General features: G+C 41.7%; 1 protein-coding gene across 4 annotated transcripts in view; it reads left to right on the top strand.

Moving 5' to 3' along the window:
* AFG2A (AFG2 AAA ATPase homolog A) overlaps positions 1 to 21122 on the top strand; it is a 273792-nt gene that overhangs the window by 37085 nt on the left and 215585 nt on the right. For all 4 annotated transcript variants that reach the window (XM_060246822.1, XM_060246823.1, XM_060246824.1 and 1 more), the window contains exons 10-13: positions 1150 to 1304; positions 4918 to 5127; positions 10211 to 10264; positions 17020 to 17099. In XM_060246822.1, the coding sequence (XP_060102805.1) occupies positions 1150 to 1304; positions 4918 to 5127; positions 10211 to 10264; positions 17020 to 17099 (499 nt within the window). The remainder of the gene's footprint in view (positions 1 to 1149; positions 1305 to 4917; positions 5128 to 10210; positions 10265 to 17019; positions 17100 to 21122) is intronic.

Here is a 21122-nt window from a genome sequence, read left to right as displayed (position 1 = left end):
TGTTATAAGTTAAACCAGAAAGATACTAGAAACTTTTAGGGAAATTGAAACAACTTTCAGGGAAACTCTGTATCATGTGTAGCCAGTCACCTCAGAAGTGTTCTGTGTGCAGTTTGAAATGTCTTTTTCCATCTGCTAAAGTCCAAACATATTAGTCCCTTTCCCTGTCGATTGGTTTTAGTAAAACAACTTTTGTTTAATCCTTCCCTTTGCCTACAGTACCATTTTCTGAGGAATAAATGTTTAAAACAGAAATAGTGACAGGGTGATTGATTTTAGTGGAGTGCTGGTTAAATCGGTCATGCCTGTCTCATAACTGGTGGCAGTGGTCAGGATTCAAAATCCCTCCCTTGTCATAATGATGTATACTGTGATTACTGTAATGCACTCTCTGTGGGACTGTTAGAAAACTGTCTGGAAACTATCTGGTCTACAATGTAGCAGCCAGTGTACTATTGGGTGGGATACCCTTGTACTGAAAGATTTCTAGGCACAGTTCAAAATGTTAGTGTTTACCTATAAAGTCCTGAACGACTTGGTGCCCAGATATAAGAAGTCTGCCTCCTTCCATGTAGTCCAGTCTACCAGTTAAGATCTGCTTCACATGCGCCCCCTCTCTGTGTCTGCCACCTTCAGAGGTGGGGTGGGTGGCACTGCCAACCAGAAACAACATTTTTATTTTTTCCCAGGAGCGGCACCTCACATGGAATGCCATTCCCCTTGGGGCTTTCCTTGTGCCTATTCTGTGCTTTAGGTGCTAGGCCAAAAGTCTTCTCTTCACCCAGGCTTTTAATTAAGTCTTTTAACACCATTTTAGTGTGCTTTTAACTTGAAACTGATATTTTAAGGGGCACAGTGGTCTCTGTTTTTATGCTGGATTTTTAGTGCTGGATTTTAATTCATAACTTTTAATTTGTTATGTTCTTAATAGGTTTTATTTTGTAGGCTTCTTATGGTAGGTTCTCTGGAGAGACAGCATATCATTTTTCCAAGTAAATAAAATATAAAGTTGGATTCTTTCCTTTGTGGGATGTTCCAAATGAAGAAAATTCCATTTGTGGTGATGGGGTGGTTTATGTATGATGTATCTGTTGTACATTTGTCGTAACAGGCAGAAGCTTACGTAGGGTTTTGTTCTTCTTTCTGAAGGCTTGTATGCTTTCCGGAGGGTTCTGGGGCAGCAAACTAACCCTGTAGATGATGATGTTTCTGGATCAGTGATTATCAGTAGCAATGATTTCCTGAAGGCCATGAATGAAGTCAGACCTAGTGCCATGAGAGAAGTGGCTGTTGATGTACCAAAAGTAAGTATTTGTCTTTGCAGTATCCTACATTGATTCAACTGCTGAAGCAACATGGTTGACAGCAGTCACCTGACTACAGTAGCATCTTAAAAATGGTATGTTGAAATTACATCTTGATGTGTTGTAGCATCCCATATTGTGATTAAAGAATGTAATTATTTTTTGGGAAGCTTTATTGACTAATATCATAAAAATAGGTTTTTTAAAAAGCAAAAGAAATTATATTCTGTTTCTAATCCCACATTCTGCATAGCAGTTGGCCTAGAACCTCCTCTCTGTCACTTTCCTAAATAGTTCAAGGTAGGGCTTTTTTTGTAGAAGGAATTCCTTTGCATATTAGGTCACACACCCCTGATGTAGCCAATCCTCTGAGAGCATACAGGCCTGCTATTACAGGGCCTACTGTAAGCCCCTGGAGGATTGGCTGCATCAGGGGTGTGAGGCCTAATATGCAAAGGAATTCCTGCTACAAAAAAAGCCTGATTCCAGGTAACACATGCTGGTATCAGGCCTGCTTTTGAAGTGAGAATGTCACATATGCAGGAAACTACAGTCCAATTAACATAAAGTCTGCTCCTGGGTAAAGTGGTGGAAACTGTTACTAAAAAGAGAATGATTAAACCAGGGCTCTTTTTGTAGCAGGAGCTCTTTTGCATATTAGGCCACACCTCCTTGATGTAACCAATCCTCCTGGAGCTTACAGTAGGTCCTGTAAGAAGAGCCCTGTAAGCTCTTGGAGGATTGGCTACATGAAGGAGGTGTGGCCTAATATACAAAGGAGCTCCTGCTACAAAAAGAGCCCTGGATTAAACTCATAAAACAAGTTCTACTGAATCAGCATATTTTGTAAAGAGACGTCCTGTTATACCATTTTGAGAGTGTTTATTGGGATAATAGATGATAGAAGAGCTACGGGAGGATCTACAGGAGAGCTACAGGAGACGTAAAAAATTAGAGCCTGTGTGGTATAATGGTTAGACTGTTGCCCTGACCTGAATAGCCTTGGCCAGTCTATCTTGTCAGATCTCTGAAGCTAAGCAAGGTTGGCCTTGGCTAGTATTTGGAAGGGTGACCTCCTAGGAATACCAGGGCAATGATGCAGAGGCAGGCAATGGCAAACCACCTCTGAAATGTCTTAAAAAATAAGTCTAGCGAGCCACCTAGTGGTGCACAATGCTAAAAAAGCTAGAACTGTTAGCTGCCAGACAGATCTCCTGGCTATTCTACATACAATGTCATAGTAATTATTCATTATTATTGTTGTACAAGGATCTGAGAGAGACATGTTCAGATCACTACTCTGCCATGGAAGTTTGCTGAGTGACCTTGGACTAGTCAGACGTTCAGCTTAACTTACCTCACAGGTTGTTGTGGGGATAAAATGGAGAGGAAAATGATGTAACCTGCATTTTGTTACACACTGGGGAGAAAGAAAGTTTATAAATGAAGTTAAGAAATAAAATGATAGCTGCTTTTTGTCCAAAAATATATTTGGAGAATGGAGATGTTGCCATGTTATTATAGCAGAGTCTGTACTCTGGGTGTGAATGAGGGACAGCACCAGGCTTCTAATTATTTGCCCACATGCCCCATGTGCCATTTCAGGTTGGATAACTGGCATGGAGGGAAGCCAGGAGCCCTTCTTTCACCTGTGTTGCAGTGGTTCCAACTAGAATCTTATTCTGCAGCACAGTAAAAAGGAGTTTCCCACAGAACTTCAGAATGGCAGGAAATCTCAACGGATGCTCATATCATGTAGTTTAGCCCTATGTGCCATCCAGATTCAGTGAGATACCATGACCCTAGATTTTGTATGGAGTTAGTGAAGTATCTCATTACAGTACACATATATATACACACACACACACACTGTAGATGCAACCCCCTGACTAGAGCGCTGACAGGAATAACTGACGTGCCTTGTAACAAAAGTATGTTCCATAGGAAGGCTAAAGACTACAACCTTCTCTTTGGAATTAGCTAAATTGTAGCTAAGTATAAGTTTGGGTGAAATGGTCCTCTTTGAAAAGGGGCATAGCATTTTAGTCCAAGCAAGATTGCATTTCTTATACCACTTTATGCAGGCTGCAATGCCTTCTCAATATTGTATTTTTTCCTGAACGTTATACTGAGTCTTGCTTATTTTTTTTATTTAAAACTTTTTTTGCAGTGCACATAAAACATTAAAACGTATGAACAATTAAAAACAATATTTAACATTATAAAATAATTCAGTGAAACATAATCAATACCAGAAGCAGGGAGGAACGCCAATAATTGTAGTTGGGGTATGCCAAATGAAACAAAAAAGTCTTCAGGGACTGGCAGAAGACTCTGATAAAGCGAGACAGATAAATCTACCTGGGGAGGGAATTCCAAAGCTTGGTGCCATGACCAAAGGTTGGGGTCTCTGAAGATGACCAGAGTGAATGGGTAAGTTCATATGGGAGAAAGCAGTCCTTAAAATATGTTTGTTCCAGGCCATACCAGCATCTTGGAAGTCAGCACTGATGGCCAAATTGGAAGTCAGCACTGATACCCATCTGTAAAATACATTCTTGATCAGACACTTTCAATCATTCATGTGTTTCTGGGCTGTTTTATTTACTACCTATTAAAATATTTGTACCTCATTTTCAAGGTGACTTATAGGTAGTAATTAAAATGTTAAAACTAGATAAAATAAAAAATCCATATACTTCTGTCCCTGCATCAAAGATGCATGCTGTTCATACCACATCAAAAGTCCTAGTAACCAAACAAACCTTTCTGTGTCTCCTGAAAATGTCCCATGATGGGGCTCTTTGAAGCCACGATGGAAAAGGCTCAACTGTGTTCAGTGCCAGGCACGCCACCCAGAGTGGGGGAACGGTCAGTAGGTGGCAAGCTAAAGATCCTGGTTGGTTCATGGGAACGTATAGGTGGAGACCATCCTCCCTAATGAAGGCATGCTGGTGAAACACATGAACAAGTTGACAACTCCCAACTATATCAATACTGTTTTACTCCACATGGTTGCATTTGTACAGCTGCAGGAGCAACTGCTGATTTGAATTTGCCCACCCACTAACTTCTTCATGCTATAAGTATGTGCAAGGATCAGCTTCTGTCATGAAATCACGACACCAAGCTCTCCAGGCGTGACTGACTCTGTGTTTGTAGTGGTAACCCTTTGCCAGCACTTCTGCGCTCTCTCCTCTAGACAAAATCTGGGTGAGAAAGTGTTCGAGAAAATGATTGATCTTCATTTGTGTAAGCGAACTGAGCTTGAATTTGTCTCCCTCCCAGTTCAACCCATTACACTGATTGGCTACTAGTTAGTGAAATTATTTAAAAAGCACACCTTGCATTGTTCAGACTTGCCACATCCTTCTTGTGCTTTGCTAGTGTTCAGTTCTCCTCCTCTTGCTATTTCCTGCTCAATAACACTGTTTAAATACTGTTAAATTTTGGGGAGACAGTAGAAACTATTGAAATGTGTTGAAAATGCATTTAAATTATATTTGTGTGTGTTTGTGTATTTGTTTATTGCTTCTTCTTCTTTTAAAGAATACTTATTCATATAATCTGGAGAATATTTTCTTCTGATTAATAGAAATGGCTTGCTTTACAGGTATCCTGGTCTGACATAGGAGGCCTGGAAGATGTTAAACTAAAATTGAAACAAGCAGTTGAGTGGCCACTTAAACATCCTGAGTCTTTCATTCGAATGGGTATTCAGCCCCCAAAAGGAGTGCTACTTTATGGACCTCCTGGATGCTCAAAAACATTGATAGCAAAAGCTTTAGCCCATGAAAGTGGGTTGAATTTCTTGACAGTGAAGGTAAGTGTTAATTGGGCTTTCTGCTTTGTGAGGCTTTGTGTAATATCTATCTGGGAAATTTGTATTTGTATGTTTTCACTGTGTTGTATGCAAACTTATTTTAATAGGGCATTGTTCAGTTGAAGTTTGAGAAAAGAAGTCATTGTGACTTTCTTATCCATCTGCAAAAATACGTAAATATCATAATCTCTATAGACATATTTCTCAAGTGTGGCTTCCATCCTCAGATACCTAAATCTTTGGATCAGGATCACACTGACACTAAACAGGTGTTTCTGCTGCAGGCTTGGGGGAGTCCCCAAGTTTGCAGAAGAATCTGACATCTTTTAAGAAAAGTACCTGGGGGAGGGGTTCAGTTTCCCCTAAAATAAAAAGCATCATCGGAGCCTCTCTGGACTTGGCCATCTTGGCATCCAGGAGGCTCCCTGTGCCAGGAAGTTCCCAGATGCTGGCACTAATTCTGGAGCACTTTCCTGATACTGCAGCTGCCGCTACCGGTAAGATAAGGAGGGGGAGAAAGAGAGATGGGGAATATTGACAAGAAAGGGGGGCAGGAGAAATAGGGAGAGAGGAGGTAGGTTGACAAGAAAAGAAGAGAAGGCAATTGACTATTTATTTATTAGTTAGATTTTTATCCTGCCTCTCCTGCATGCAGAGATCAGGGTGGCTCACAACAATTAAAAACACAGGTAATACAATAAAAAACCTTTTACAGTTCTAATTCTTTTTATGGATTAGATACACTAAGATAGCCCATAAAGCTAGGAGCATGCTCCTATAAGCCTATAAAACTGCCCAAGATTAAATTGGACAGTGGGTGATTGCCCCCAGTAGTCACCAAATACCAGGTTGGGGGGTGGAGCACAGGAGGCCAGAATAAACAAGACACGCATTGCCTCCACCAAAGGCCTGGCAGAACATCTCCATTTTACAGGTCCCGTGGAACTGAAGCAGATTCCACAGGTCTCTGATCTCACTCAGGAGAGTGCTCCGCCAGGCAGTAGTCAGAGTCGAAAAGGTTCTGGTCGAAGCTAAACAGATGTCCTTCAGGTTGGGGGCCACCAGGCGCTGTTGTTCATATAAGCATAATGATCTTTGATGGACATAGCTGGAGAGGTTGTCCTGTAGATATGTAGGTCCCAGACTGCTCAGGGCTTTCAAGGTTAATATTATGGAAAAGGGGTTGGGGGCAAAAGGGAGATAGGATAGGTTGATAAGTTGAGGGCAAGGAAGAGGGGGAAAAATAGAGAAGGGTAGGTTGACAGAAGGGGAGGGGGACATTGATGGAGAAAGGGGTAGGGGACAAAGGGAGAGAGGGCTAGGTTGACAGATAAGGGGAGCAGAAGGCTGATAGCGAAGGCGTGGCAGCAAAAGAGATTGGGAAGTATGTTGACAGGTAAAGGGGGGAGAAAGGGAGGAAATGTCAGGGGGGAGAGGGGAGAAAGAGAGTCTGGGAAGATTAACAGAAGGGAAGAGGTGAAAAAGGGGGAAGATTATTAAGAAGAGGGGAATGAAGGAAACAAGAAGGGAAAAAGATGTCCCCTCCCTGCAAGTTTGTATATTCTAATTCTCATCCTGGCCACATCTGTGGACACTTGAATTCAGTGACTGGAGCCATGAACAGGCCAGATATATCATGCTACGAACTTGAACAAATTGCCAGGTTTGTAGAAAAATCTGAAATCTTAAAAAATACATTTGAGAATTTTTAAAAAAACCAAATGTTACAGGAAACAGGTGCCCTTAGAGACTATTGCTAGGTGACCACAACAGCATTCCAGGCTTGTTTTTTGTTTTAAAAAATGCAGGAGGCAGGATGATTTCAGGATTGTTTTGGCTTTTGATGAGGAGTTGTTGAGGTCAGGTCTGGCAGAAACTACTAAGCGACTGATAACTTGCATGACTCATTGAGGCCTGGCTGCTTGCTGCTGTTCAAGAGCAGCCACCTTTTGAAAGTCGGTGTGGTGTAGCAGTTAGAGCTTCAGAGTAGGATCTGGGAGACCCAGGTTCAAATCCCCATCTTGCTGTGGAAGATCACTGGGCAATTGGGGACTAGTCAGCTTTACCTACCTCACAGAGTTGTTGTGGGGATAAAAAGGTGAGGAAAATAATCTAAGAAGGTTTGGTCTCCATTGTTGAGAAAGTATATAAATGAAGTAAATAATAAATATAGCTGAAGATGGGAGACTGATAAAAGGTAGGTTGGTGAATGGCAGAGAAGGAGAGAACAAGGCAGGAAAAGGGAAGAGGATATGAGGGTTGCCAGAAGGAATACATAGGGGAAAGTTGGTGTCCTCCACAAGTCCTTGAGAGTTTCCTACCATGCAAGTTGGCCTGGCTCAGCAGCTGATACCACACAATTGTGTCATACTTTTCCTAGGTAGAGACTGGTGTTTGGGAGAAGGAGGCTGAAGAAAGAAGGGCAGATAATGGGTAGTTCAGCTGTTGGGTGGGAATGAGAGAAGGCAGCTAGAAAAGGGGCTTTCAGGGCAGGGAAAGAGAAAATAGTTGGGAGGGGGAAATGAAATGTCCCCCTGCAAGTCCTTGTATATTCTAATAACTAGTGTGCCCTAATTTGTGGATACTTAAATCCTCAGACCTGGGGCCCCACAGATATGTAACAGACACTTCTGCAAGGTTGAAGGACTCCCGAGGAATGTAGAAAAATCTGAGAATGTTAGAAAATACATTGTTTATACATTTGTTATTTAGATCTTCCCCAAAACAAAAGTGTTCTCTGCACATGTACAAGCAATCCACCTTCCTTGTTCAGGTGGCAATGGTGATGAAGTTGGGTGGAAGGGAGCATTGGCAGTCCCTGTGCTAAAGGCCATGTCAGCCTTGCCTGCAGCAGTGGAAACAATGAGAAGCTGCAGTGGCCTGCCAACAGAGGACTGGGGCCATGTTGGCAATGATGGTGGGGAGGTTGCCAGGAGCTGCAGTGGCCCCAGTGATGGTAGTGGTGGTGGTGGGGAAAAGCTGTGATATGCCTAGGGACAGAGGCTGGGCGCTTTGCCTGGCTTGGTGGTGATGATGCGGGGAAAGAATCCACAGTGGGTCCAGCTATGGAGGCCAAAAAATGTGCTGGAGCCCAGTGGCAATAGTAGTGGTGACCAAGAGCTGTGGCAGTCCAAGCTGAGGTTATAGTGAGGGGAGAAGGAAGCAAAGAGAGGGAGAGGGATCCTCCCCCACCCTGAGTATCATGGGTCCTCACTTGTTTTATTTATAATATTAAAGAAATATGTTTAAAATTGCTGAATTTTACGATTAGTTTAAAAACAAACGGTTACTATTGGTAACTACTTTAGTAAACTAGTGGCACATGAATGCCAATGAAAAAGAGCTGGCACCTCAGAAATATTATTTGTATTTAATTTGTTCAATTGTGGTTAAAGCCTTTGGTAGAAAATACATCCAGTGCTGTATTTTCTGTTTTAAATAAGATACTTTCCGTTTTAAATTTTCTGTTTTCCGATTAGCAATGATTACAAAAATATACCCTGTTTTCATAGTTCTGACTTCACTTTGGCATTTGCTAACTTTGTGTATCCTTCTTCAAATGCCTTCCTGAGACTCGCTGCCCTTGACATGTGCTTGAGTTTAGTTTGTCATCTGGATAAATTACGTCAAAATATTTTCCAGCTGAAATTTCCTCTACTATTTTCTCCTTTCCTCTTGGCTGCAGCAGTTAAAACAGATTAATGAGGCTTGGAAAAGCATCATCTCGACTTTATGGACAGCTAGCAAGGAACTTTGGAAAAGAGTGTTTAGTGTTCTGACAGGGATTTTAGGCAGGTCCTTAATTAGTTTTGTGAATAGAATGTTGAGTTCTGCAACCATGACTGGGCAAATAATGGATTTTTTAAAAAATGAGCAGTTTTTACTAAGCATTGTTTTTGACAGTCATTTACTACTAGATAACAATATTGGAGTGGGCCACATCACTTTTTAATTGCTCGGTGAGATAGAAAGGCTGATTTATTCATGCACAAGACCTAGTACTAGTAAACATTTATATAGTTCTAATGATATGTTAGGATTTGAACAGAGTATAGACTTTAGGTTTACAATCTAGATGTGTGTGTTGAGAAAACACAGATAGTAAGTTAACATTAAGCAGATTAACTTTAGTTTCCTCCTTCTAATACTGAAGGTGGTGAAGTTAAACATAGTGTGTTCCCTAGCACTCTCCTTCTTCCCCAAAGCAAAGAATGGCTTTTTACCGGCTTGCTGGTGGTGGAGGTCTTTCAGAACTGAACAGTATGCATCACATTTATGTCTTCAGGAAGCGTCTATTCAGAAACTGCTTCCTCTGTTGTTTGAAGGACTTGGAAGCCTGTAACATTTTGTGATTCACCCCAGCCCCTGGTGGCAGCCATTTTGTGCTAATTGCACCCACTCTTGTGGCATCCATCTTCTGGTGGCACCATCTTTTTAAAATTCCAAAGTGCTTACAGACTCAACAGGGTTGGGAATTCCTGATTTAGGAGACTGGCCCAAACTTTCAGTATTTTAAATCATATTGATAATGGTGTTCATTTTTGTTTTTAAAAGTATAATGACACAGAGAAGTAAGTAGGAATTTTCTGTTTAATGGTAGCATACTTTATAGCAGGGGTGGCCAACGGTAGCTCTCCAGATGTTTTTTGCCTACGATTCCCATCAGCTCCAACCATTGGCCATGCTGGCTGGGGCTGATTGGAGTTGTAGGCAAAAAACATCTAGAGAGCTACCATTGGCCACCCCTGCTTTATAGTATATAAACACTTAAACAAACATTGTTTTTGATCACAGTCATCTGGCTCTCAAGCAAAATCTTCATACCGCTGGTAGTAGGTAGGTAGGTAGGTAGATAGATAGAGAGATAGATCTTAAGACACTTTCTAAAGCCAATCTGATATTATTACAAGGGGGGCCCCCACAAAATTTGGGGGATATCCTAACCCCCCCTTTGCTGCACCAGCACCTCCATTGCATTCTCTTTTCAGTGTAGAATGTTGAATGATATTGTAATATATAATTTTTAAAAGTCTGGTTGGTATGATAACCCTGTTATTAAAAGTCACGCCTTTTTTTAATGCAGGGACCTGAGTTAATTAACAAATACGTTGGGGAGTCAGAACGTGCAGTAAGAGAGGTAAGAGTCTATGGATTTAATTGAAAAATGAGTTATGTGTGTACGAGAATGCAGAAGATTGTACTGTTCAGCCATACCACAGTTTTTGCTTTATACTGGTATTGCTATGTAGCAACTACTTTTCATAGCTCTCTTACCATGCCAACCTTATTTCAGTATTTGCTACCATTTGTTCTGAGGTTATTTTAGATATGTAATTACCAAGATAGGTGATTGAGCAGAGAATACTAAAGCCAGCATGGTGTAGTGGTTTGAGTGAATCAGACTAAGATCTGGGACCCAGGTTCAAATCCCCCACTCTGTGATAGAACCTTGTTGACTGACTTTGCGCCAGTTACGTACTCTTGGCCTAGCCCACCACAAAGGGTTGTTATGAAAATATAATGGAAGAGAAGAGACTGATGTAAGTTACTTTGGGGCCTCATTGAGCAGAAGAGACAGAATATAAACAAAATACAATAAATAAAAATAATGGAGAAAAACACAATTAGGATAAATAGGCTTTTGTAATTCAGACAGTGGATTTCTGTCCTCATATATTCATTCTTTGCCTATTTGTATATTTGAGTAATGGGAATTGCAGGTTTCTGTAATTATGGCTATGTAAAAGAAAGAAAATATGCAGAAAGAGAATGGGGAGAGGAACAAGGTGGTCTGATGATCTAGTATGATTATCCAGTAAAAGGCAGAGAATGATTTCATTAGTACTGATCATGAACTTTGGTGGGAGGGTGAGAACAAAAGATTGGAAATAAACCTTCTCACTTAAGGAACTTTCATCCTCTTATGAATTTAGCACAAATGCCCTGAAAAGTTTCAGTGTGGCTTGTCACGGGCTTGACCTGCCAGCAGTTGCTAACCTCATAGTCTTCACCTACTCGGTTATCCATGCTTCTGTGTGACTACAGTGAGATTCTTTTAGTAGGGGCTTCCATTAAAACTTTAGCACTGCCACTGAGGTTTTCCATGTTCAAAGATCCATGGCTAATATAATTCTCATAGAACCTGATGACACTAATAGTGTGTCAAGGTTTGTAGGTAATGCATTATTTGTGGATCCTTCCAATGGAGATGCTTTTGTGACTGCATTGGTGCTTGTTTGTAGAGACAGCAGGATCCACAACAATTACATTTCCCACAGAGAGTGGCTTGCAGTCCAGAGCCTGTAGCAGCCCAGGTGCAAGGATCCTGGGTAAAAGTAGTACCTGTAGATCCTTCTATGGTGGTAGAGTTGCCAAGACCCATGCAAACTATTTGTCCCATGCATATTACCATCTAGAGAACATTGCTATAGTTAAGGGTTGCCAGTCTCCCAGTTCCCCCTGCCATTCAGAGTGGCGACAGAAGGGGGGAAGAAGGATGTTATACTCATACCAATGGCAAAATCAGTTTTTTGGGATTCCTAGAGAAGACTGATACTACTACCAGGTTTTCCCTGGAAGTAACATCACACCATCACTGGTGGCTGCCCTCTGGTCTCTCACTGGTTGCTAGACCAGATGTGACAATCCTACTAAGGAATTGAAAACCTAAGAGAGCCCTTCCACAGTGAGACCTTGATAATGGTGAGTATTTTAGAGAAAGATACTTAGTAGAGGCCCTCTCATAGATTGCTGCCTTGACATGGCGAGAGGGCTTGCGCAGTTCAATGAGACTGTGGGCTATACCATGCAGGGCCACCCAAGATGGACAGGCCACAGCTGAGAACTCAGACTAAATGTGATCCACTGGAGAAGGAAATGGCAAACCACTCCAGTATCCTTGCCAAGAAAACCCCATGGACAGTAACAAAAGACTAAAAGATGTGGCGCTGGAAGATGAGCCCCTCAGGTCAGAAGGTGCCCACTATGCTACTGGGGAAGAGTGGTCAAGTAACCACAGAAAGAGTGAAGCGGCTGGGCCAAAGCCGAAAGGATGCTCAGCTGTGGATATGTCTGATGGTGAAAGAACAGTCCGATACTGCAAAGAACAGTACTGCATCGGAACATGGAATGTAAGATCTATGAATCAAGGTAAGCTAGATGTTGTCAAACAAGAGATGGCAAGACTGAACATTGACATCTTGGGAATCAGTGAACTAAAATGGACGGGAATGGGTGAATTTAACTCAGAGGATCACTACATCTATTATTGTGGCCAAGAGTCCTGTAGAAGAAATGCTGTGGCCTTTATAGTTAACAAGAGAGTGAGGAAGGCAGTAATGGGATACAGTCTCAAAATGACAGAATGATCTTGGTCTGTATCCAAGGCAAACCATTCAGTATCACAGTAATCCAAGTCTATGCCCCAACCACTGATGCAGAAGAGGCTGAAGTTGACCAGTTCTATGAAGATCTACAACACCTTCTAGAATTAACACCAAAAAAGATGTCCTCTTCATCACAGGGGACTGGAATGCCAAAGTGGGAAGTCAAAAGGTAACAGGAACTGACAAGTTTGGCTTTGGAGAACAAAATGAAGCTGCGCAAAGGCTAATAGAGTTTTGTCAAGAGAACAAGCTGGTCATAGCTTCCAACAACCTAAAAGGCGACTCTACATGTGGACATCGCCTGATGGGCAACACAGAAATCAGATTGATTATATACTCTGCAGTCAAAGATGGAGAAGCTCTGTACAGTCAGCAAAAACAAGACCTGGAGCTGACTGCGGCTCACATCATGAGCTACTCATCGCAAAATTAAGGCTTAAACTGAAGAAAACTGGAGAAGCCATTAGGCCACTCATGTTTGACCTTGATCACATCCCTTATGAATATACAGTGGAAGTGAAGAATAGGTTTAAGGAACTAGAGTTGATAGACAGAGTGCCTGAAGAACTGTGGACGGAGGTTCGTGACATTGTACAGAAGGCAGCAATCAGCACCATCCCAAAGAAAAAGAAATGCAAGAAAGCAAAGTGGCTGTCTGATGAGGCTTTACAAATAGCTGAGGAAAGAAGGAAAGTGAAAGGCAAAGGTGAAAAGGAAAAATTCACCCAACTGAATGCAGATTTTCAGAGAACAGCAAGGAGAGATAAGGAGGCCTTCCTGAAGGAACAATGCAAAGCAATAGAGTAAAATAATAGAATGGGAAGGACAAGAGATCTCTAAAAGAAAATTGGAGAAATCAAGGGAACGTTTTGTGCAAAGATGACCATGATAAAGGACAAAAATGGTAGGGACCTAACAGAAGCAGAAGAGATCAGGAAGAGGTGACAAGAATACACAGAAGAATTATACAAGAAGGATTTCAATGTCCCGGACAATCATGACAGTGAAATCGATGATCTTGAGCCAGACATCTTGGAGTGTGAAGTCGAATGGTATTTAGAAAGCATTACTAACAACAAAGCGAGCGGAGATGACGGTATCCCAGTTGAGCTATTCAAAGTCCTAAAAGATGATGCTGTTAAAGTGATACACACATTATGTCAACAAATTTGGGCAACACATCAGTGGCCACAGGACTGGAAAAGATCATTTTATATTCCAATCCCAAAGAAGGGTAATGCCAAGGAATTTTCAAACTATTGCACCATTGCACTCATTTCACATGCCAGCAAGGTCATGTTAAAAATCCTACAAGCTAGGCTTCAGCAATACGTAGATCGGGAACTACCAAAAGTTCAAGCTGGGTTTTGGAGAGGTAGAGGAACTAGAGATCAAATTGCCAACATTTGATGGATTATGGAGAAAGCACAGGAGTATCAGAAAACTATTTCTGTTTCATTGGCTACGCTAAAGCCTTTGATTGTGTGGATCACAACAAACTGTGGCAAGTCCTTAAAGAGATGGGAGTACCAGACCACCTCACATGGCTCCTGAGAAACCTGTATAAGGGTCAAGAAGCAACTGTCAGAACGGGATATGGAACAACTGATTGGTTTAGAATAGGAAAAGGAGTTCAACAAGAATGTATATTGTCACCCTGCTTATTTAATTTATATGCAGAGTACATCATGCGGAATGCTGGCCTGGATAAAGCAGAAGCCGGAATTAAGATTGCCAGAAAAAACATCAACAACCTCAGATATGCAGATGACACTACTCTAATGGCAGAAAGTGAGGGGGACCTAAAGAACCTCTTGTTGAGGGTGAAAGAGGAGAGCATAAAAATAGGCTTGAAACTCAACATCAAAAAAACTAAGATCATGGCATCTGGCCCCATCACACCTTGGCAAATAGAAGGGGAAGTCGTGGAAGTAGTGACAGACTTCACATTTCTGGGACCCAAGATCACTGCAAATGGTGACTGTAGCCATGAAATTAAAATACGTTTGCTCCTTGGGAGAACAGTTATGGCGAACCTGGGCAGTATAATAAAAAGTAGAGATATCAGTCTGCCAACAAAAGTCCGTATAGTCAAAGTGATGGTATTCCCAGTATGGCTGTGAGAGCTGGACCATAAGGAAGGCTGAGCGCAGAAGAATAGATGCTTTTGAGATGTGGTGCTGGAGAAGACTCAAGAGTCCCTTGGACTGCAAGAAGATCAAATCAATCAGTCCTAAGGGAAATCAACCCATACTGTTCCCTGGGAGGACAGATGCTGAAGCTCAAATTTTTGGCCACCAAATGAGAAGGGAGCACTCACTGGAGAAGATCTTGATGCTAGGAAAGACAGAAGGCAAAAGAAGAAGGGGACAGCAAAAGATGAGATGGCAGGACAGCGTTACTGATGTAACAAACACTAATTTGAGCAGACTTCGGAGGATGGTGGAAGACAGAAGGGCCTGGCATGACTTTGTCCATGGGGTCGCAAAGAGTCGGACTCGACTGTGGGACTGAACAACAACAACAACTTGGTAGAGGATAGGGAAGTGAGATTGAGGATGAGGTCTGCAATTTAATAGAAGATCTGGAAGACTGGATTGATCCAAGATTAAATTATCTGAATAGAGCCCAAATGTACTTAATTTCAGACAAACTCATTATGAATCTTGTATGGAAGATTTTACTCACAACTAGTGGCAGGATTTTTTTGCACAGGAACGCACACAGTTCAGGATGGCTTGATGTCAGGGTGGTGGCGGCGGCTTAATATGCAAATTAGTTCCTGCTGGGCTTTTTCTACAAAAAAAGCCCAGTGTGAAACAATGGTGACATCAGGGGGTGTGGCCTGATATGCAAACGATTTCCCGATGGACTTGTTCTACAAAAAAGCCCTGACTAGTGGTCACATGCTTTGTTCATATGTATTATCATGAAGAGAATTTCCTGCCTAAAGTCTCAATTTTAGTTGAGCTAATTTGTGTGTAACTGGTGAAATTTCAAATATAGTTTGAAAAATTGTTTTACTATCTTATTTTTTCTTATGACTTTGAGTGGCATCCTCATTTTTAAAATAGGGAATGTGAAATGTAAGGGAATCAATTTTTTTAATGTCGCACCATTAGTCGATGACTGAACAAAGACCCATGCAGGATTTTGTTCAACACATGTGCACTCTATGCTACCCATAAAGATATGTGGAAACTAGTCAGAGATGGTAGCCAGTAGTGATTCCTTTAATCAAGCTTGCTGTAAAAACCACTGTTGTGATTGCACAAAACTCCCAGGATTGTTGGAACAACACTGAAAAATTCTGAACATTATACTTTCCAAATAAATATGGACCAAAATTCTTAATTTACTTATCTCAAAGCAGCTGACACAGTTGCTTGGAAGAATTCAGAATTGAATTCTTGATAGCAATTTATATGTTCTATTTCATATATGGGCTGCAGGAACATGTGTGTATGCCCTTGCTCAGCTTTTTGTTTAGCTATCTAAAAGTGCAAACATCTACAGTGGTTATTAAAAGATATTTTTGTGTTACCAAACAACAACAAGGCTAAAAAGACATGAAAAATAGTTTCTCTCTTGCCCTAGGAAGGTTAACAGAGATGGTGTTGTGCAGGAAATGTTGTATGTGATATCTAGAAAGCAGTCATCCCATGAACTTCCAGCCCTTGAGCTTGAGGCTACACAATATTTACACTTGTAATGGTGCTGCAGCTGAAAGCATTATGGTTTTGATATAATATGGAATGAATCCTGGCTATCGACAGAAAAGGATAGCAATGTCAGCTAAGCACATCTTAAATTTCTTATTAGCACTTTGTAGTTTGAGCAGCACAGATAAGGATATTGTTTGTTTAATAATTTCCATTAGAAGAAAATTTTAGGCCATGCCTCTTCTGTAGTATCATTGATATTCTTTGAGCCAATCTCAAGTAGGAAAGAAAGGAATATGTATTTTCCCCTGTGTTAATCAGATTGTACTGCCACTGTTAGGTAAACTGTTCACAGTATAGCTAGTAATTAATTCCAAAGCAAGGATCCTACCGTAATTGGGCAGAGGAAGATTTTTAGAAAGTAGTGATGGGACTTGTGGCGGGTATGGCTTCATACAAATGTTTGGGAAAGCAGTGGGGATGGTGAGGCCAAACTGATGCATGATTTGTTTTCTTAACGAATGCCATGTTTTCCATGGACCCTCATTTTCTTTTGGAATACCTTTGAAATCTGGGATGAGTTTGGATTTGACAAACTGATTTCCACACAGATGAGCATGATGTTTTCAGATGAGCATTTACAAAACAATTTCCATATAACTGAATTATTTTGATTGGTTTTAATCTGATGGAGAAAGCTGGAATGGGGTGGGTGGGCAAAGTATGCCTACTTAAAAGTTATGATGGTTTGGTGATATTTAGTCCCTGGATTTTAAAAGGAATTTGTGATTATAAAATATTGTTCAACAATCTGACATATTTTTGTCATCTTCTGGGTTTGTTAGATCTTTCGGAAAGCCAGAGCTGTTGCACCTTCCATATTGTTCTTTGATGAAATAGATGCCCTGGCTGTAGAGCGGGGGAGGTAAGAGAAATTACTGATCTGTGAAAATCCATATATTTGTTAAAGTGTTTCTGTGAAACTGATTATCTGCATTTCTGTGTCTGTTACTACTCCCATGTGTTCACATGAAATACATCTGTTTTACAAGTAGAAAGATACAAGCCATTGCCCTGAAAGCGTAATTAGGAATTGGTTGCTTTATTTTTCTAGGCACATAACTGTTTCATAAGATCTAGCAGCAATTCAGACAAGTTCTTTTGTGTCAAGCCCCAATATCCCAAATAATGAATTCCTTTGTTATTTCAAATAGAAGCATTTATTTCAGAATTTGAGGTGCTCCACTGAAGACAGTTAGTGGAAAAACTGAAGTACAGAAAGCTGCATGCATAATATAAAGAGTATCATAAACAGTTACCCACTGAGACCTCCCCCCTCCCAAAGGTCATAGGTTACAGAAATAACCTAACAATTCTTCTACAAAGGATTTCGCACAGGAACTCTATAAGATAAGGGATCAGTGAATTAGGGAGTATAGCATTCACATACAACAGACCATTGAGTACCATAAACAACTCCCTGCCTGATGGCCAGGCCTATGTGTCAACTCGCCTGTGAGTAATGGGGAAGGAGTGAAGGCCTTGAGGTGTCAGATAGGCCACTAGATTCAGAAAATAGCAAGGGGCTTGACATACTGCTCCTCCTCAGGTAGGGGCCTGGGGTTTGAGTGGGTTTTGATTATAGAATTGCTTAACCAACAGCAGAGCTTTTACGTCCGGCTCTGCTACCCACTCATTCTCTGAGGGAGAAAAGTGTTTCCATTTGATCAAATAATACAAGACCCCTCTTCAGTTTAGCATCTAAGATTTCTTCCACTTTGTGATGATTTTGGTTTCCCATGGGAATCGGGTCTGGCACCGGTGGTTGGGGGTGCCAACGCATGGCTCCAGGGTCTCTGTGGAGTAAACTGGAATGGAACACAGAAAGAATTTTACTAAACATCTTAGGCAGATCTAACTCCACAGTTACCTTATTTATAATCCGTTTTATATGAAAGGGTCCCAGATACTTGTATGCTAGTTTCTTAGAAGTTTGTGGAAGTGGTAAGTTCTTAGTTGATGGAAAAAGTCCCCCACTTTAAAGTCCCATAGGGGGGCATGGTGTTTGTCATGTTTTTTTTGTAGGATTCCTTAGCTGTTTCTAAATTCTTCTGGATAACAGCCCAAGATTTTCCCAGTTGAGACCACCATTGTTCAACAGTGGATGAGATTTCCTCCACTCTCCCCCCAGCAGGAGTGGGAATGGTTTCCCTTCGTATCTATTAACTATTAAGAAAGGGGTGGTCTTTGTAGAGCTGTGCACATTGTTATTATATCCATATTCAGCAAATGGCAGTAAAGCCACCCAGTTAGATTGTTGATGGTTTACAAAACACCTTAAGTATTGTTCCAGCACCACGTTAGTATGTTCCATCTGTTCGTCTGTCTGCGGGTGGTAGGCTGAGCTAAGCCCCTGTTTTATCCGGGTCAGTTTACAAAATTCCCGCCAGAAGTTGGCAATGAACTGGACACCCCTATTGCTAATTAATTTCTCAGGAAAGGAATGGAATTTCACTACGTGTTGGAAAAATAGCTGCACCGTTTTTTTTTGCCATAGGTATTTTGGAACACGGAATAAAATGCGCCTACTTTGAAAAAGTGTCCACCACTACTAGAATTACCGTTTTCCCCTGAGAAGGGGGTGGTCCTACAATAAAATCCAAAGACACTACTGACCAGGGTCAAGTGGCCGTTTCAAGCAGCTGAAGGAGTCCTGGTGGTTCCCCCCCCTTCTTTTGGCCATGATACAGACAGGGCACGAGCTGACATATTCGGAAATATTCTTTTTCATGAAGGACCACCAAAACTGTCAATTCACCTAGTGTAGGGTTTTCACATACCTGAAATGTCTAGCTAACTTGTTATCACTGCAGTGCTGTAAGACTTCCCTGCGCAAGCTTTCAGGGACATAGAGTTTATTCTCTTTATACCAGAATCCTCCCTCTCCCCTTTCTACTTCTTGTGGTCGGTTTTCCCCCTCCTTTTCCACCTCTGCTCTAAATTCCTTCCCCCCACAATTCCTCTGCCAGCTGTTGGCTCTTTTGGGATCAGGTGGTTACGGCTCCCCCAAGTTGAGCAGGAGTGATTAATGAGTCTGTGATGTCTTCCCACTGGCTATTATGCTGCGGGAGGCAGGATAAGACATCAGCTAGAAAATTCCGGGAGCCTGGCATATGTTTAAGTTTAAAATTGAATTTGGCAAAGAACCCCGCCCAGCGAATTTGCTTCTCGGTTAATTTCCTACGTCCTGTAAGGGCTTCCAGATTCTTGTGGTCAGTCCAGATTTCAAATGGCACCCTGGCTCCCTCCAACCACGGCTGCCAAATTTCTAGGGCAAATTTCAAAGCAAATCCCTCTATCCCAGATCGACCAATTCCATTGTTTGGCTGAGAATTTCTTTTAAAGATAAGATCCCCTTCCTCATGGGGCTGCATCACATTGAACCATAAAAGGTTTTAATTCATTAGGGTGAATTAATATAGGTTCGCTGGTAAGTAACCTCTTTAGTTTATCAAAGGCCGTCTGACACTCTTCTGTCCATTCTAGTTTGGCCCCGGGCCTTTTAGCTTCTGGCCCCTTTCCTTTTGTTTTAAGTAAATCCATGAGGAGCAACATGGTGTGGGCAAACCCCTGGATAAAATTACGATAAAAGTTCGCAAATCTGATGGATTGTAATTGTTTATCAGTTTTCGGGGCTTCCCAATCCAGGACTGCTTGTATTTTGGCTGGGTCCACTGCTAAACCTTTTCCTGATACCTGATATACCAAATAATCTAATTCCATTTTGTGGAACTCGCATTTCGACAGTTTGGCAAACAGCTTGTGCTCATATAGGGTTTTTAGTACTTTTTGTACTAACTTCACATGCGACAGCATGTCGGAGTGGAGGGCGGGATATAAATCCAATATCTTCTTCTTCTTCTTCTTCATCAAAGTATATCACTTTCAAAGGATTTAATTTATGAAGTTCATGAATACTCCAGGAGCCCCTTGTAATCTGAATGGCATGACTAAGTATTCAAATTGCCCTAAGGGGGTGTTGAACGCCATCTTCCACTCAGCCCCCTCTTTGATGCGCACTCGGAAGTACGCAGCTCGTAAGCTCAGCTTGCTAAATATTTCCCTTGACACACTGTATTTAGTAAATCTCAGATCGGGGGATAGGGTTCGTATTTAAGGCCGAGATGGCGTTAGTTTCCCTGAAATCGGTACACAGTCTTAACCTTCCATCTTTTTTCTTGAAAAATAGCACCGGGGCGGTGTGGGGGGCCGTTGTGGGGTGAATGAAGCCCCTGGCTAAGTTCTTGTCTAAGAATTTGCGTAACTTGGCCTTTTCTGCCCACCCCATCGAGTAGATCTTAGCTTTCGGGAGGCTCTGCCCAGGAATTAGTTCCATTGCACAGTCTGTGTCTCTGTGGGGAGGTAGCTCGTTTGCCTCTTCACTAAAAACAGCTTTGAGGTCTCTATATTCTCTCGGGATAGACCTTACTTCCTCAATAGTTAGGCATAACTTTTCATTGAGTGGTGGGGGGTCTGGACCCCGGCTGTTCCTCCACTTGTGATCGTCACACACCAGATATGAAAGGAAGCACATTGCATATTACAAAGCACATTTCTCTAGCAAGAGAACATTAGCAAAGTTCTGTTGGCATCCTTTGATGAGGAAGGCTTTTCTCCCTATCTCAGGAAGGACCCCCTAGCCTGAAGAAGCCATCATGCCCATGCAGTAGAGATTGTACTTACTTACACATTCTCTGGAACCAAGACATCGGCACAATTTTAAAGGAACACCTAACCACAAAGTTCCATGCAGATACTAGATGCCAGGAAGATGGGAGATTGGGAGCAGAGAACAACGAACTCCCTAAGGAATTACCCCATCGTGAGAGAGACGGGTTTCTTTAAACCAGTGAGATACCACATATAGCCAGAAGTGAGAACTTTGTAG

This window comes from Heteronotia binoei, chromosome 9 (assembly GCF_032191835.1).
Source record: "Heteronotia binoei isolate CCM8104 ecotype False Entrance Well chromosome 9, APGP_CSIRO_Hbin_v1, whole genome shotgun sequence".
NCBI lineage: Eukaryota > Metazoa > Chordata > Lepidosauria > Squamata > Gekkonidae > Heteronotia > Heteronotia binoei.
The sequence above is the reverse complement of the archived record's forward strand: the minus strand, read 5'-3'. Positions and strand labels throughout refer to the sequence as shown.